The sequence below is a fragment of the Eutrigla gurnardus genome, assembly GCF_963514095.1.
Source record: "Eutrigla gurnardus genome assembly, chromosome: 17".
In the NCBI taxonomy this organism is placed as follows: Eukaryota; Metazoa; Chordata; class Actinopteri; order Perciformes; family Triglidae; genus Eutrigla; species Eutrigla gurnardus.
The window spans coordinates 6207130-6224662 of NC_139928.1; the positions used below are offsets into that span (position 1 = coordinate 6207130).

General features: G+C 42.0%; 1 protein-coding gene across 1 annotated transcript; it reads left to right on the plus strand.

Moving 5' to 3' along the window:
- The first annotated feature begins 891 nt into the window (after positions 1–891).
- Positions 892–12617, plus strand: oprd1a (opioid receptor, delta 1a). The gene is made up of 3 exons (XM_084032213.1): positions 892–1335; positions 9406–9761; positions 10592–12617. Exons 1-3 carry the CDS (start codon positions 1085–1087, stop codon positions 11119–11121), a joined length of 1137 nt encoding a protein of 378 aa, XP_083888339.1. The 5' UTR covers positions 892–1084; the 3' UTR covers positions 11122–12617.
- The last annotated feature ends 4916 nt before the right edge of the window (positions 12618–17533 follow it).

Here is a 17533-nt window from a genome sequence, read left to right on the forward strand (position 1 = left end):
CAGTGATTTGCTGCCTTCTCTTGATGAGAGTTTTGAGCACATTTAACCTAGGAGGTCAGATATGTTTTCCGTTCCACCTGTAACGCATCAGTGAAGTCAGAGAGTCCTGCATCAAGGTGAGAAGTTAAACAATGTGGAGACCAACAAAAACACAATGTTAAGAAGGAATTAGTTTCATCTTTAATGTGGTCATAATATGTGAATTTGAAAGTCTATAATTGCATAATAACTGGATAGAGTCTACCAGCTGACGAAGACCACATAATATGATAGAAAGCTGTAGTTGTTTTCTCATCCATTATATTGTTCTTCATCATCATCTTCATCTTATTTACCCGCTGTGACATTGTTAAACTGACAATATTGCATTTTCAGATTCGTTTTTTGTGCAAAGTTTGGCTTTCATCCCGACAGTCAGAATATGTCCATTCTCTTCCTCTGGCACATCAATTAATTACACCAATTGGAAGTTTATTAATTTTGAACCTATTTGTTGGCAGCTGGGTTGTTTATTTTCACAGCTTGCAGCAGACACAGCAATTTCACTCAGGAGCACAGTCTTGCATCTGCTATCAGCTGCCTTATACATGCTCATTACATCTCTTTTCATAAACCTGTAGAACAAATGACTGAGAACACATTCAGTGTGAGGCATCACTTTTATGATTGTTGACCTTTTTTATTCCAAAACGAGAGGTTGATTCGTTGTATTCGTGCTCAGTTCAAATCAGGACTCTCAGGTGTGGCGCACCCATCACATTCTCCTTTGACGCCCAACCCATGACTGTATAATGCGTAGCCTTGACGTCGACGCGCGAGTATAAGAGCGCGTCCGGACTGTGAGGTGGAGGAGTCGAAGTGTGGACGCAGAAGAGCTCACACACGCACTGAAAACCTGCTTCTCTTCCATCTGGATGGAAAAGAGGAACAGCCTCAATTCTTTCGCATAGACTGTGTTTGTGGAGGGAAACTCTTCCACTCTCTTACCACTTTCTTGCCTTTGCCCTTCTAGACCACTGAGTTCCTTCAGATAATTGTGTAAGCAAGTTTTCAGCACCACGGGGAGAGTGGACAGCGCCGCAGCATGGAGCCCTACACGGTCCCGGGAGCTCAGCTCTCCCTGTCAGACCTTTACTCCGTCATCCCCTTCAATGTCACCTTCCCGCCGGACAAGGAGGGTTGCTTGGGCGACAGGCTGCAGAACTACACCGAGCCGCAGGGTCCGGCGAGGAGCGCCGGGGGTATAATCATCGCTATATCCATCACGGCTCTCTACTCCGTCATCTGCGTGGTGGGACTTCTGGGCAACGTCCTCGTCATGTACGGGGTGGTCAGGTAAACGCTTTTTGTTTGTTTTTAAACACTGATTTTACTGTCGAGTTTCTCAGCTGCTTTAAAGCACTTAATGAAAGCAACAGAGCCCATTGTATGTGAAATTCACGTCATAGATTAACCGTGCGCCATGAGACCATACAATGCCCCGGGAGCCACATTTTATAATAACAAGTGATCAAATATAGGGTGAGTTTAAGTGATGGCCCCACACATTTAAAAACATTTTAATACAAATTCTAAATCTAAATCATGTTTCAGCTTGCTTTTGCTTTTAACGAAAGTACGGCAGTCTTGCATAATGAGTTCAATTGACGGTTTTATGCCATAAAAAAGAGATTTTTTTTTGAAAAATGAGTCTATTCGCAGGAAGTCTATGGTTTTGTACAGAAACCTGGAAGAATTGATTATGCAAAATATACCTTTTGAGGATAAACAGGGTGTCCTTATTCTAAATTTGAAATGTAGACAGCATTTGTTGCCCCATTAGCAAGCTCTTAGCCCTTTGAGAAGGGCGAGCTTTGTGCCTGCTGCATTCCTGGTCGCATTTGTGTTTGCTTACACGGGCCCCAAACAAGTGTTTCTCCAGTCTGCACCTCAGGCAGACAGGGTTGCTCTAACAGTCTCCATAAGATCACGCAAATCTGTGGACCATCAGCTATTTGGTCCCTGAATTCAAGTGTGTGTTCTGTGTTTGCCTCCTTATTGCCTTATAAATAAGAGTGATAAACCCTATCATTTATTTAAGCTTTTTAATTGTTACAATGCAATCTAAGGCTAAATTACTTTGTAAAGAGTAAACAGATTGTGTCCATTTGTAATTGTCTGAGATCACAATTCAGGTCTAAATGCATTATAATAAAGTCTACACCACTTTGTCACTGGATAAAAGCCCCCTTTCATTTCCTGAGGAGACACCCACCCCTATGCTTGTCAGAAATTAAACCGTTTTTGCAACAGCTCTGCCTGTCCTCACTTATCATGTTAATTACAATAGTCTCACACATTCTCTGTACATCCCCCAATAACACCTGAAGCATGACTTACCGCAGTAGAGCAGGCGAATTAAACAAGCAGGTAGATTGAATTAAGTCAATGCCAGAGGTGGTTTTCTAACCCACAAGGCTAAAATGTGTACAATAATATACAACATGATCTATGTGGTTGTTTGTAATCATTTAATGTATACAATTAAAGAGAATCCGAGTCAATACTGGAGTTGAATAGTGGCAATCTTTGGATACTGAACCAAGAAAAACCCATAAATATTTACAAATCTGTCCATTCAGGAGTTGCAGTATAATGGGTAAAACAAGGCACAAGACAAGTTAAAAAAAAAAAGGAGTGGGCGGGGAGATAAGAGGGTGACAAAAGATGGATGAGAGCTGGGAAAAGGCAGTGAATCAAATTGTGGGCAGCTCGTCTGGCGTTCGTGTCTGTGTGAGTGAGAAGATTCATCACTGATGCAAGACCCCCAAAGAGACAAAGGCAGAGAGAAGCTGAGCATATTTACGATCCCGGACAGAATATATTATCTCCTGTGAAACATCTGTAAACTCTGAAGGGAGTGAACTTTGAGAAAACCCAAACGGAGACACAGATATAGTGCTGTAATAAAATAAGAGAAAAAAGAAACGAAAAGCTGGGTAAACACTGGACTCCATGGAGTAACCATTCATCTTCTTGTAATATTTAAAAAAATGTTCATGATGCAAGTAATACAGTAAATATGAAAAAATGCTTACTTGGGTGTATTGTGTTATTACCCTCAGGGTAGCAGTAAAACATGATGGCTGAGGCAAAGAAAGAGACAATCACAAACATAACCCTTCAACTTTCAGGTTGATTTGGCAACTATTATATGAAAACTGTCAGAACTCACTGCCAAACTTCCAGAAACAACATTGATGACAGCAAATCCTGTCAATGCTGAAGCATGCATTGCAACCCCATTGGTTTGCACAACAGATGATGAAAGTGACACATGCATTAACCAACAGGCTACACCCGTCTATAGGTTTGTAATTACAAAGAAACGGTGGGCTGCAACACATTATCAGAAAAAAGATGAATGAAGGCAGCATTGTCTGATCTCATGATCCAATATTGTGTTCTTTATGTAAAAAAATCATTTTTGATTTTTTACTATTTTCTTACACCTCATCGACCCACAATTTCAAATCATAAAGATTCCTACTAGTGATGCAGGTACCTATCCAACTGTATGCAATGAATCACTATTTCATCAGAAATAGTGGAAACGTCCCACATAACCCACATATATTCAATCCTGAATCATATTGAACAGAGAAAAGTAGCAAATGTTCACATATGAGGAGATGGAACCAGCAAATCTTTGATAATTAGCGGGTTGCCAATATGTTTTGTTGATTAATCCTCTGTCGTTTTACCAATCGTCTCAGCAGCAACTCTAAGCAAAAGACCATTTGAAAGCATCCCTCCATATGATTTGTTTTGCCTGCTCCTACAGGCAGCCAGTAAATACAATAAAAGCAAAACATGCAAGATATTTCTTTCCACTCAAATGGACACAAACTTCATTTAGAGCAGAGTTTGCATGGATGCTCACGTCCGTGTGAATTGGGCATCGGCCTGCTGTGCCGTTGAAAGCCCTTGGTATGATTGCCGTTGGAGAGGCTGACACCTCTGGAGATAATCCATGCAGGATAGGATGGAAACACTTGGATCCTCTTATCTTCCAGCCATCCTCTCCTCTATCGGTCCCTAGTCCTGCTGCCACACGTTTGATAAGACCTGGCCTATGCAATTGACTCTGAAGTGGCCTCCGTTTGAAACTAGGTTGATGTGCGGCTGGATTAGTTGGTGTGAAAGTGAAACTGAGCTGATTCTCAAGGGTCATCATTCCATTTCTACCAAGAAAGAAGATCTTGGCTATATTGGTGTTCTGGCATGGTAATATTTTGAAAAAGACAAAATCATAAAGCTACAATATGAGTCAACACAGGCTTTTGTTGTTGTTTTTTTAAGGTACTGGGAGAGGAAAGTTGGCTAAAAATATAATACCTTGTTGCCAGGAGGAGGAGCATGACCGTGTGTGTGTGTGTGTGTGTGTGTGTGTGTGTGTGTTAGTATCAGTTAATTTAATTCCTGGGCCACTCACTGCTCATCTACCATCTCACCCAGTAGCATATCAGTGTGTGTGTGTGTGTGTGTGTGTGTGTGCGTGTGCGAATTGGCCTTCAGCCCTGGAAACAGAGCAGAACCTGAACAAAGAAAGAATTGATGTAGCCACGCTGGGCAGTGTTACTCCAACTCCTGAAGAGATAATGGATAAAAGGCATTTCAATGCAAAGGTTAATTAAGGATTTGTATGGAGCTCCCAAACCGACAAAAGGCAGTAAAGGTCTTTCAAAAAGTCAACAAATATAATTAGACATCAGAATTTTATAAAGTTATTGCATGCACCATTGGTATCGTTGTGTGTGTAATGTGGATTTGGTCAACACAAAAACGTTACAACCATGCAATATGCCGTCATGCAACTTTAGAGTAGTTGAGAGGAAAAGGAAGGTAGGAACGATTTGGCGTTGCAGCAGGTGTCCCATTGTAAGATATTCTCTCATGAAAAATCTCACATACACATATCGAGTTTTCTCTGCCTTATAAAATATATGAAATCTTAATTTATTCATTTAAGTGGTGTTCTTAGTCTGCCTCCTGAGACGTAACCCCCAGAGCTGGGGCGCCATTACCCGAGTCATTTCAGCATTCTGCAGTGCCAAGCAGCGACCTGAGGTTACCAGAATGTCCGACAACTGCTCCCAACTCTCAGGATGAGACGGAGCAGCAGAAAGGCCTGCAGCAGCTGTCTTGGCATGTGTGCAAGTGTAGATTGCCGCTGTGCCAGAGACAGCCATAGCAGGAGTTGGCTGTTGCATCAGTTGGCAAACAGAACCACTTCTGCTTACCTGATCCCAGAATGTGGAGAGACTTCAGAAACATCACATGCTCTCAGGCCCACAACCACGGGTTTTGGTTCTACTCTGTTGATGTAGGCCACCAGGGTGCGGTGGTTCCTGGTGGGGTGTTGCTTGCTAGCAGATGGGCACAGACTTCAGAGTCTACATGATGGTAAATGTTACACCCTTCCACAGCAGATCTAACATTGGTCTGAAATCTCTCGTCTTCTTGGGAACCAGGAAGTACCATGCTGTCATCATCATACAGTATAACCATGAAGAAAATAGGAACTGTTGTGTTAAAAAGGGGAAAGATAAACCACTAGGCTAAGCAGGAGAGTAGATTGTCCACTAACTAGATGTTAGGACAATTACAAATGTTCATGTCTTTACACATTACATTGTTATTCATTTCACTAACTGCATTATCCATTGATTATCAGGCAATAATTGGCTCGCCTGATAACCTGTCAGCCGTCCAGATCTGCATTTCCCTTGATGGAGGATAGATGGCTCATAAAACCCTGACTGGTTAGTTGGAAATGTGCATAGTGCTGAGCTGGTGGCATTTGATCGATGTCTGATAAACCTGTGATCAATGGCACTCTGTCAAGATGATCAGGCAGTGATTGTTCACATAGCCTACAGACACCAAAGGTCAGGTTGGTCAATACGTATCAATGGAGGTTGAAGGGCTCCGTCACTGATACAGTTGCATACTGCTTTAAGAAGAATTTTTTTGTAGTCTGATGTGGCACCAAATAAAAACCTGTGTGAGGAAGAAGTGATTGGTCATGACAGCCCTTTAGCATCGAGACAATGCCATAAGGGAACAAACAAACAAAAAAGGAAAGATGATTAAACCATCACGGTGTGACAAACGTGTTTCGCTGTTACATGAAAGAGGGCGTGACAAGATTTTGTGGCACATAATTACTTCTCCAATGCTACAAAAAGGAAGGTAAAAGCTTTCTCCCTCCATCTGAATTATACGCAGAGCAATTAACCACAACATAACCTCAGGACACACTATGCGATCGCAATGGCACGCCACGGATATGGGAAAGTTTTCTCGTCACAGTTTCTGTGCTTTTTATACATCATCACTTGTCACTGCTTGGTGTGAAATTAAAGCGTTGTCGTCCGTTTGTCACCTGCTGAGAGGAGGCACACTTACAGGTAATAGCAGAAAAGAGCATCCCCCTACAGCCACGTCTGCCTACTTTAAATGCCACACCGGTTCATCTGTGCACGTGGTCATCAGAGTGAGTGGTGTGTTTTTTTTCTGGGGCGCTAGAGAGCAGGATACGGCGTGCAGGACTACAATGTCAGTTTGGATTAGGGAGCGGGGAAAGAGATTTCTTTGGAATCACACTTCAATTATCAAAAGCGACCAACGATAAATACACGCACACACACACACACACACACACACACACACACACATAATCCTCTCCCCCTGTCAAAAAGCCAGGCTTTAGGTGCTTATTCTACGGCTTCAAACAGATTGAGATGCAAAAGTCAACAGACAGCACCTAACTGTTCATTTGTGACGTAAGGCGTCTGTGATCCAAAACTCCAACTGATTTTCCTTTTTCCCATTTAAGTATGACGCCAATTTGAATCAACCCCTCTACGATATTAAGCTTGCTTCACAGACAGCCCTTACGTAACTGCTGCACTCCTTTGCTGTATTACAAGCATCGGATTAGGATGATCAAACATACAGTACAGGGGAATGTTGAAACCCGGCCATCTGCTGCTGACTCCACGGTTTCCTTCTATCTAGAACGAAAAAATTGGACTAAAAATAAGGCTGAGTTAAAGCCACATGGCCGTGCGTTGCAAATTGACATTTAATGGATGGGCCTCAGACCTACATTATGAAGGGATAGATAATTCAACTTGTCATAAGCAGAAAAAGGTACAGGTCTAATAACAATAATTATTATTCAAGCCCCATTCGGACAGGATTTATATTCCACGGGGCAAGGAATGACATAATCACAGTGATTTAACTCATTTCAGATGACATTTTAACCATCGGGTCTGTAATAGACAGACCTTCAAGCAGGGAGAAAGCCATAAAGCCCCCATAGCACTGGAGAGTTAAAGGGGATGTGTGGAGGCAGCAACATCATTAATTTTCCCAATACCAGTATCAGAAATGCCTCCAATACAGCCTAAAATGCTTGATCTGATATCAATGACTTTGAGGTTCATGTTAAAAAAATAATTCAGTCAAGAACCAAACAGCAATTCGTGTCACCCACCACTCAATCCATACAAAATACAAAAACACAGGACAGGATTAAAACAAACTAAACAAATGTTATTTCTATAACATAAAGCTCATTTGAAATTCTGCACAATATTGCCCATCAGCTGTAAAGAGGAGACACAGAGTTGTGATGATGTCATCTAGAGCCTGTTGTTGGGGGAGGCAATGAATAAAGGAGACTACAACAGACGGCAGTCAATGTAATTATATTTTCTGATTGAGCTGAAGCCTGCATCACTTCAAACAGATTTATTATATCAGAGGAAATTTCAGCCCACAGAGTTAAGTAACTAATATATCATCAATGGACCAACTCCCAAAAGATAGACGTTGTCACGGAACAAACATATTCAAAATATACACAATACTTTTCAACACGGAGGCTTCGTAATCCGAACAAAGACGTCAAAATACTCCTTACAACATTGGCAAACTCCTTGTGTTCTTACCTTTCACAATAAAAGCTCTAGGCATTTACACGAAGTGACCATTTACCACAGGGAACACAAATTCACTCAGAGGATTTTGCTAAAAGGAAACTCGATAAAAGATTTCACAGCAGCTGCCAGACGATGATCTGGGTCAATAGGATCCCTAGAGTTGGTCCTCTGCACGAATCTATTTTAACCTGAAAAGTGTTGCAAATGTCACAAATTTGCATCACTGCTCGTATGAATTTCCATGCAAAATAGGAGTATTATGTAATTTTCTGTGTCTATTTGCAAAGGCCTTTGGGTTGCACCAGAAGTGGCAGAGACAGCCAGTTGTTGTAGTTGTGGTAGGAATAACATAACATCAGTTCCACCAATGAGACAACAGCCTCTCGTAAGATCCCTAATGATTAGAATTGATTGTGCAAACTCAATATTTGTGCTGCGTTTAGCTCATCTTGCTGCAAATATGCAGAGCTCCCTCCCAACACCTACACTAATACCCCGAGGTGATTGTCTATACAGGCTGTGTGAAAAATGACCAGACGGAAAATCAATACACATGTCCATTTAGAATTACTATCAAAAAATGTAGTCTATTGTATCCGAACAATTCTCTAATTTCTTCTCTCTTTTTTCAATTATGAAATCTACTTTCAGCCACTGCTTAATTAAAACAATTGAATGTTCAACATCAGTACCATTAATTCATACTGCATTGTAATGTGTATAGTTATAGTATAGTTATCTTAATGAAACTTTGCCCTTTTCTTGTCCCTGATGCTTGCCATCGGTGCCTTTGGGCAACCCGGGATATGCAAGCTAGATTGTATTTGGATGCAATGATTTAAAAATTCTGGAGTGTCCTGAAACTTAATCTGCTAAGCTTTACACAAAGTACAGTATCAATACATCTTGCATGGATTTGTCGTGAGAGAAGACTTTGTGGAAATAAACCTCACACCCCACAGGAGAATTTCTGACCTCAATAAGCCAATACTGTACCAAATAAAATGAGTTAATTTGTTATTTGCCGTTATTTTTCATCTCACACACTGGAAGCAAAATAGACAGTCCCATGCTGAAAGCAGGGTCCAGCACATGCAATATATATGAACCACACTTCAATAGCAGTAGTACTATCTCCCTGGTGCTATTTGTGCAAGTAGGCTGCTTGATCAGAAGTCGATAAGCAAAGTGTAACCATTATCTCAAAGCGCTAGTTTAAAAAAAAAAAAAATCTTATAGCTTAGGATAGCATGAGGGAGTTAACTCTTCATTTAAGCCATGCAAACAAGCAGCACTGAATATTGCTTTCAAATCCCCTCTTCCCATAACGGAGTGTTCCACACCCAGCTGCTCTCATTACCCCCGCTGCTTATCACAAACACTTTCCCCTTTGCTTTGTGATCACAACCAGATACACCAAGATGAAGACGGCCACAAACATCTACATTTTCAACTTGGCTCTCGCCGATGCCTTGGCCACCAGCACGCTGCCCTTCCAGAGCGCCAAGTACCTCATGAACACGTGGCCGTTCGGGGAAGTCCTGTGCAAGCTCATTATCGCCATCGACTACTACAACATGTTCACGAGCATCTTCACCCTGACCATGATGAGCGTGGACCGCTACATCGCCGTGTGCCACCCGGTCAGGGCGCTGGGCTTCCGGACGCCGGTCAAGGCCAAGCTGATCAACGTGCTCATCTGGGTCCTGTCCTCCGCGATCGGGGTGCCCATTATGGTCATGGCTGTGACCAAAGTGAAGGATAATGGTGAGATGGTGTTTTCTCCCACTGTTTTATCTTTCATTATTAATTCACTAATACAAGTATTCACTTTCCTCCAGAATCGGATGAGCCCCTCCCCCCACTGAATCTTTGCCAAAGAGCTGGAGAACAGACACAATACACAGTAGTAGTAATGACCTTCAACGTGCTTTGATCTGCATAATTAATATTTATTAGGCTTCTGGTTCTTAAGACCTTCATCAGAGCTTACACGATACACAAGGGAAAAGCGAGAATAATGGAGGTTATGAATCCGGTCCCACCCATCACCCTTAAGGATCCATTGTGGATTCAAACAGTGACTGAAGCCTTTTAAATATTCAGACCACTTTGAGAGATCCAAAACCCCTCTGTTAAAACAGACAATAATGGTCGACCTTAATTTGCAGTCTAGTATAGTTCCTGAATGGTAATACTTTTACTGTTTACCCAAAGTAAAACAGATTTCATGGGTCTGTGCGTTTTAAGTTTTAAGGCATGCTGAATGATGAGTTTGGACTAGTGCAATTCATCAACGTCTTTCAGATCACGTCACTGCTCCTCTCGAACTGGAATGTAAAGAGGTTAATATCTTTGAAGGAGAAAACCAGTGTGCATAGCAGATACCATCACAGATACATGACTCAGCAAAAATAGTCCAGGACTAATCTGTTCACCGACAATCAGGTGGCGACCTCCAGTCCTGAAAAGTGAAGCCAATGCTGGAACCTTAAACTTGCAATCTTGGTTGCAATCTCTAATTTCAAGTATTTTTCAATACAGCGACACACCATAAACGTATAACAAATCCTTTCATATTCTTCACCTCTTTCCAGGTAAAACCATGTGCATGCTGAAGTTCCCGGACCCCGACTGGTACTGGGACACAGTGACGAAGATCTGCGTCTTCATCTTTGCTTTCGTGGTTCCCGTGATGGTCATCACCATATGTTACGGCCTGATGATCCTGCGCCTGAAGAGCGTCCGCCTGCTCTCCGGCTCCAAGGAGAAAGACCGCAACATGCGCCGTATCACCCGCATGGTCCTGGTGGTGGTGGCGGCCTTCATCATCTGCTGGACCCCCATCCACATCTTCATCATCGTGAAGACCATGGTGGAGATCGACACCAGGAACCCCTACGTGATTGCCAGCTGGCACCTCTGCATCGCCTTGGGCTACACCAACAGCAGCCTGAACCCCGTCCTCTACGCGTTTTTGGATGAAAACTTCAAGCGGTGCTTCAGGGATTTCTGCCTTCCCTGTAGGACCCAAGTAGAGCAGCACAGTCTGACCAGAGGCCGTAACACCACCAGGGAGCCGGTGTCCGTTTGCGCTCCGACAGAAGCGGGAAAGAAGCCAGCATGACTAGGCATGGACTGGGTCCCTCACAGCTCTCGCTCGAGGAGGATCCAACAAGATCTGCAATCGGAGGTCACGCAAATCTCCACGACAGAGTTTTAAGACTTTTTAAAAGAGAAAGTCTAGAACTGAGCTGTGCCGCTTATCCTCTTCAATTTGGCTGACTGGAAAATAAGTTTCATCTGATCTCACGGTACTTTTCTGTTTAAGTTCTGAAGATGGAATCTATTTTTCTCTTCTCAAATGTGATGCCTTTCAAAAGGCAGCTGCAGTAGATGGGGTCTGAGCGAGTATATCCAAATGTAGGCAGGATTATGAAACAAAACATCACCAGTAGTACAAGAGTACAGGACATTTCAGTGATGCTAAGAAGGACAAAGAGACACCTGCAGGTTTCTATCTTGTCAAGAGCATTGTAATAAGACAGACTGACTGTAAAGGTGAATCATGTGCAACAAAAGAACACTGGGATTTCAATTTACATTTTCTTCTCATGAATACTTAATAGAACAAAGAGATTTTGGTGATACATTTGTATTTTGATGGAAAAACAAAACATCAGAAATCTTTGTCTGGTTGTATCTTTACCGTCAATGCAAAACAAATGAGCCTTACAGACAGTACCGATACCGACTGACAGCTGGATGGTGAATCACAGCAACAACAAGGTCAGCCATTATATACACTGAAAGGGTAATCTCCTACATCAAAAATTAAAAAAAGACACTTGTTCTTTGTTTTCTTCTCTTGAGACTCTTACATCGGGGTCTCAGTGTTCCATGGATTTGAAAATATCTGTCATACAGGACATGAAATCATAATTAAGCACAGTTTTGTGCTCAGATGGTTGAAAATCCAGAATTGCATCGAACCACTGAAGCTTGGATTTCCATGGACGTCTTTACTTCTCATCCACTTGACTTTCATGAGCATTGTCAAACCTCCACCCAGCCGCTTCTGAGCAGAATGAAAAAAAAGGCAAACCTGCTGCTGAATAACATTGTTGGCAGCCACAACGTTTCAATTGTTTATTGTTTGAAAGAAATGTAAAGACAATGAAGACCACAAAACTCGGACTGAGAGCATCTTCGTCATGGCATCGATAGAGACCCCCATCCTCGATGTCAACAAACTGCTTCAATGAGATTATTGATCTGTATTTAAAAGAGCATAAAGCCTGTCATCTGTCACATGGAATATCTGTGGTACATGTAGGACATATCCAATAGTAATGTATTCTGGGTCATTATTTACCAATAGATCTCAACATCAGTCACATTTGTAGACGTCCATCAATGGATGCCTGAAAGTCAATGATCATTTTAACTCTGCATACCAGATGAGGTATGTCAGAGATGATTATGTGGAGTTTCTGACTATGCTCTCATCTGGAAATGTATTGAAGGCTAAATATGTGTGGACAAACATTTAAAAATATGCCATCATTTGGATTAATGTTGAAATGTTAAATGTGGACTAGAAAAACAACCCAAAGTGAAAATGAATCATTGGGCCCTAGTTTCGTGGCGCAGCGCACGGTGGCGCAGGGTGGCGGAGCAAGTTTCGACCCGCGCAGCCTTGCGCATGGTCAGTTTGGCAGTTTGGTGGATCGCCTGCGCCAAGATAGGTGTGGCGGCACAGCAGGAGGAGGCGTCAGATTCAGCTTGGCGTAGCGGTTTCATGGCAAAAACCCTCTCCGAGACTTCGCTGAAAGCTCGCCAGCTCAAACATGGTCTACTCTGGGCGCAAAGCGCAAATAAAGTCCATTCATTCAATGCGAATCACAGCTGGCGGAGTGGAAGTTTGGCTGGCGCGCAGTGCGCACACGTCACCGAGACCTCGCAGGCAGGTTTCCACAGTTTCAGGCACATTTAAATGCAATAAACAAACACAACAAACACTATTTAATGCAACTAATTGAATCAACACGTGAATTTATATCTATATAGATTGTCCCGTCACATCTGACGTCAGATCAAAGGCGGATGGCACGCGTAACGGAAACTCAGCCTCTCGGACCAAAACATCCCTCTCTCTCTCCTGTTTTTTATAATATCGGCATTGTTATTATTATGATACGCACGCACAGCGCGTGATGCGCGTGGTGGGAGCGGCGGCGCTGGGTTGTCAAGTGACGGAACTTGCACTGAACCTCCCCTAACGCATTAAAGGAGAGGAGAGGAGCTCATTTGATTGGTGAAGATCTGAATCGGCTGTATTAATCCCAGTCCACGCCTCGTCTCCTCCTCATCTCCCACTCACGCCTTCTTCTCCTCCCTCTTTCCCACTTGCGCGGGTGGGCGAGATGGGAGGTGTGCCTGCGCCGAGCCTGCGCGAGCCTGCGCGAGCCTGCGCGAGCCTGCGCGAGCCTGCGCGAGCCTGCGCGAGCCTGCGCGAGCCTGCGCGAGCCTGCGCGGTGCACGAAACTTGCAAAGTCCAGGCGGACACACCCCGTCGGCGTGGCGCAGGTGCGCTGAGAGCTGACTGCGCCTGGTCTACGAAACTAGGGCCCAAAGATGGGGGAATTGCTTTTGAGGCTTTAAAAGTTAAATTTACTTGACAAATCAAAAGGAATCAAAAAAAGGCAAATGTGAATTTGTAGATAATATAAAGCTTTTTGCTTTTTTTTTTAAAAATTGGCTTCAGCCACAGCTAAATGACTTTGAGGTGTGATTCTGTATGCTTTCTTTATACTTTTCACCGTATTGCTTTTGACTCAAGTGTCTCAAATGAAAAAAAAAAATGAAAGAAAAGCATGGAAGACAACAATCCGACCACTGGAAATGTCTTTTTGCTGTTTACATCTTCAGCCATGTGGCTGTGGGTTGAATGTGGAGACGAGGACAAACTGAATATTAACTCTTCTGTAGGAAGTAGGAAATGGACATTTTTGCACCTTTTCTGCACATTTTCTTACTATGTGATTTAAAGTGAACTGTACATACCCGCTTAGCTGTGACCAAGTGCTGCATCCATCGGGTGTGCTGGATATCGCTCAGCCAGCAGTATTTTTGCAAACTCAAGTTATATAACAAGGCACAATAACAGAAATATATAGAATTAGTTTTCCAAAAGAGAAAGATGAGGGTGGCCAAGTAATTCTATTTTCACAAATAACATATAATACATATATTACACATTTAAAATAACTATCGTGGATTCAGGGTATGATCCAAGTGTGTCGTTGCGAGTTCATGACTTCCTCTTTATAGCACATGAGGATGGATAATAAATCTCACTATCTGAGCAGAATTGGCCTTGGATACATTATTTTTGATTGAATTGTTGATTGGAGTTTCATGAATGATGTTTTGTAATGTTCTCTGTGTGGTCTGGTCCAAAAGATACAAAGCATTACTTTACCACCTGGTTGTGACAACAACAAAACAGTGGAGGTATCCAAGTGATCAAATATGTTCACTCAATATTACCCAAATTGAAATGGCGATTTCAAGCTTTATTAACAAGCAGTGTGGTCAGCATGCCGGGTATTTTAATACTAAGCCCTCTGACCTTTGCTATAATTAAATATGGAAGAACAAATACTACCAAGTAACAACATTTCCCAAATCACCCCCTATTTTAGTGTAGTTCTACAGCAAAATTGCCTTAATTATAGAAACCTTCAGAGCGTTTTAAATGTCAGGGTATTGGTGTGCTCCTTCGTCCTTTAAGGAACATTTTGAAGAAAGCATTTCATAGGAGAAGAAAAACTGAACGTAGCCGACTAAATAATCTTATAATGAATTTAACATTTACCTAAAGCCACCCTAAACAGTGTTTGGTGAAACGAGGTGTGAAATGGTTTATAAATCTGGGATGGAAGGAGATGGGAGGGAAGAGGAGTAATTGAGGCGAAGCAGCAGAGCGGAGACTGTTGTCATGTATGCTGAACAGAGTTCCCATTGATTGTCAATCAATGTCAGTCAAGAGTTCTAACCACAGATTGCCAAATTGAATCGTCTTCTTTCGTTTTGCTCTCATTTTTTGTACCTTTGTAATTTGCTTTGCATTATTGTTGTTAACTATTTTGTCATTTTTTTCTATTTGATACAAGACGACATAAGAGTGAAACCAGAACACTTGTAAGTTGTGTGAACGTAAATAACGTGTACATTTCTGGAAGATGCCACTTTGTCGTATAACCGCTGGCTGCAACGTAGTGTGTAAGGCAATCGCACTTCTCTCGCTGTGTTCAAATGTTACTTTTTAAGCTTCTTCTGGTGAGTCTGTTGTATAAAATATTTTAAAGTAGCAGCTGTGCTTCAAGCCTATCTTTGGCAAAAAATAAAGCCTAAGAAAACTGCACAAGTTCCATTATTTTTCTTTGAAAAAGCATCTGTTTTGGTTTCCTGGAAATGAGGAAATTGGTCGGCATGATATTCGCTAGAAAATGATTGCGCTCCTAATGGAATAATCCATCTAGCATAACCATGATTCAATTTGAATAGCCGGGAGTGCTTCAAAACTGTCCTTCACGACAAGTGGCGAGTTTCCACTGGTGCTCCGATAAACACACACGAGTCCCAGAGTGTGCCATCCACCACTATCAGAAAATTAAAACATCCAACTCTGCATCTTCTCTGGGGGAAGAAATCAAACCAGCATCTTACCGTCGCCATGGAGACCGGCAGCACCGGCGCACAGTACTCAGTGAAAGGGCTTGAGTTTCAATTTAATCATGGAGGTTTTCCTTCACTGGCAGCCACTTATCAATTACCCTGATTGCTCTATCCACAACAGGGAAGCCTCCCTGCAGATTAACTGAAGGACTGGCAACTTTAAGTGTCAAGAAGAATCACAGGAAAGGCTGAAGTGATATTCAAAAGTATTTTAATATTGTGTTCTAATATGCAGATGCGTTGCTGCTACTGTGAATCCTGGTGAACAACACCATCTCCTTGAGAGTCTTCTCATTTGAAAGTAAGTAACACAAGAGTACATACTTATTTGCAAGTGCAAATATGATATCATACCCACTATGTTTGTGTATATATAATACAATATATATGACAGAAATGTAATGCCCCCTAGGACGACTAGGAAACGTTCATGCCAAAAACATCCGAGAGGTTTTCAATGAAAATGTGCTTTATTTGTTTTCCCAACACTTATAGCAACGAAAGCATGATCAACGTCTTCTATGGTTATGTTTGTAAAATATTGAACAGGAAGAGTCTACACTCTATTTTCATTGATGAAAACGTTTCCAAGGTTATGTGATGGGGAAACCAGAGTTGCAGTTGTTGGTTCTTGAACACACCCTTGTGTTCAGGCCAACCCCTTTCTACTGCCTCCTGATTAGACTGAGGGCATTTAAGTCACCTGTGACCTCTTGGCTGTGTCTCTCTCTGGCTGCTGTGTGGGCTTCCTCTGACTCTGAGGTAGGAAATAGAGCCACTAGTTTAAATGTTACTTTAAATCAATTATATGTAGTGACCAGGTTGCAATTGTTTGCCACAGCTCTCCTCTCCCTCTCTCCCCCGGTCTTACTGGTGTCTGCATCTACTAATGAATGAATGGAGGTATGTTGTGAACTGTTGATGCTTGATCTGATGTGGAGTGGTACTAACAAATGAAATTCTGTCCTTTCTATAGTTCTCCAATGTGGGTACTCATTAGCTGGTACCTGGGTTAGCCGGTGCACCTTTTTATTAAGGTAGGCTTTGTGATTTTGACCTGTAAGCAGACAAATTGAATTGAAATGCATGTTTGGTTTTATTATAATTAACTGACCTTTCTTGAATTTATAGGTCATTGTCAGCTGCTGTTTTGCCTTCCTTTTAGTGTTGCCTTTATTGTTGATGATTGTTAGTCTGGACCAACTGGTGTTTTTGTTGCTTGTGTTAATGTTTGTTTTGCTTTATTTCTTTTAGTGGCATTAGTCGGCTTATAGCGGAGGCTAGTCACGATAGAGTGGTTCCCTTCACCGTTTGTAGTGTTGGCTTCTGTCCACTCCTTTTTGTTAATTTCAGAATAAGTGTCACCAAAATAGTCATTTTAGTGTTTTTATAAAAGAATCCCCTGTTAATAAAATTTGTTATACTTTCCTAATTTGATTCATCTTTTTTGTGCCACTAATCCCCTTTTTTTTACAGATATCTCCAGTTATTAATTAATTCAATTGAAACAAATAAATTTGGCTTTATTTGGAAACCACGTCTCTGTCTTGTCTTAGTATACGAACTTGTGTTGTCTGTGAAAGTATTGGTCTTATTCAGAATTTCATAGGATATTTCCTGGGGTGAAACTCCCCAGGTTGCGTTGTTTGGGTCAGGTTCTGGTGGCCTCCAGCCACACATTCACCTCGCCACAGTTATAACAATTCACCCCGTAGGGAACACAGGGTTTTTGATGAGAGCATATTCCTACCAAACCACAGAAAAAGTCAGCAGATCAATAAAGTTAGTAGGATATA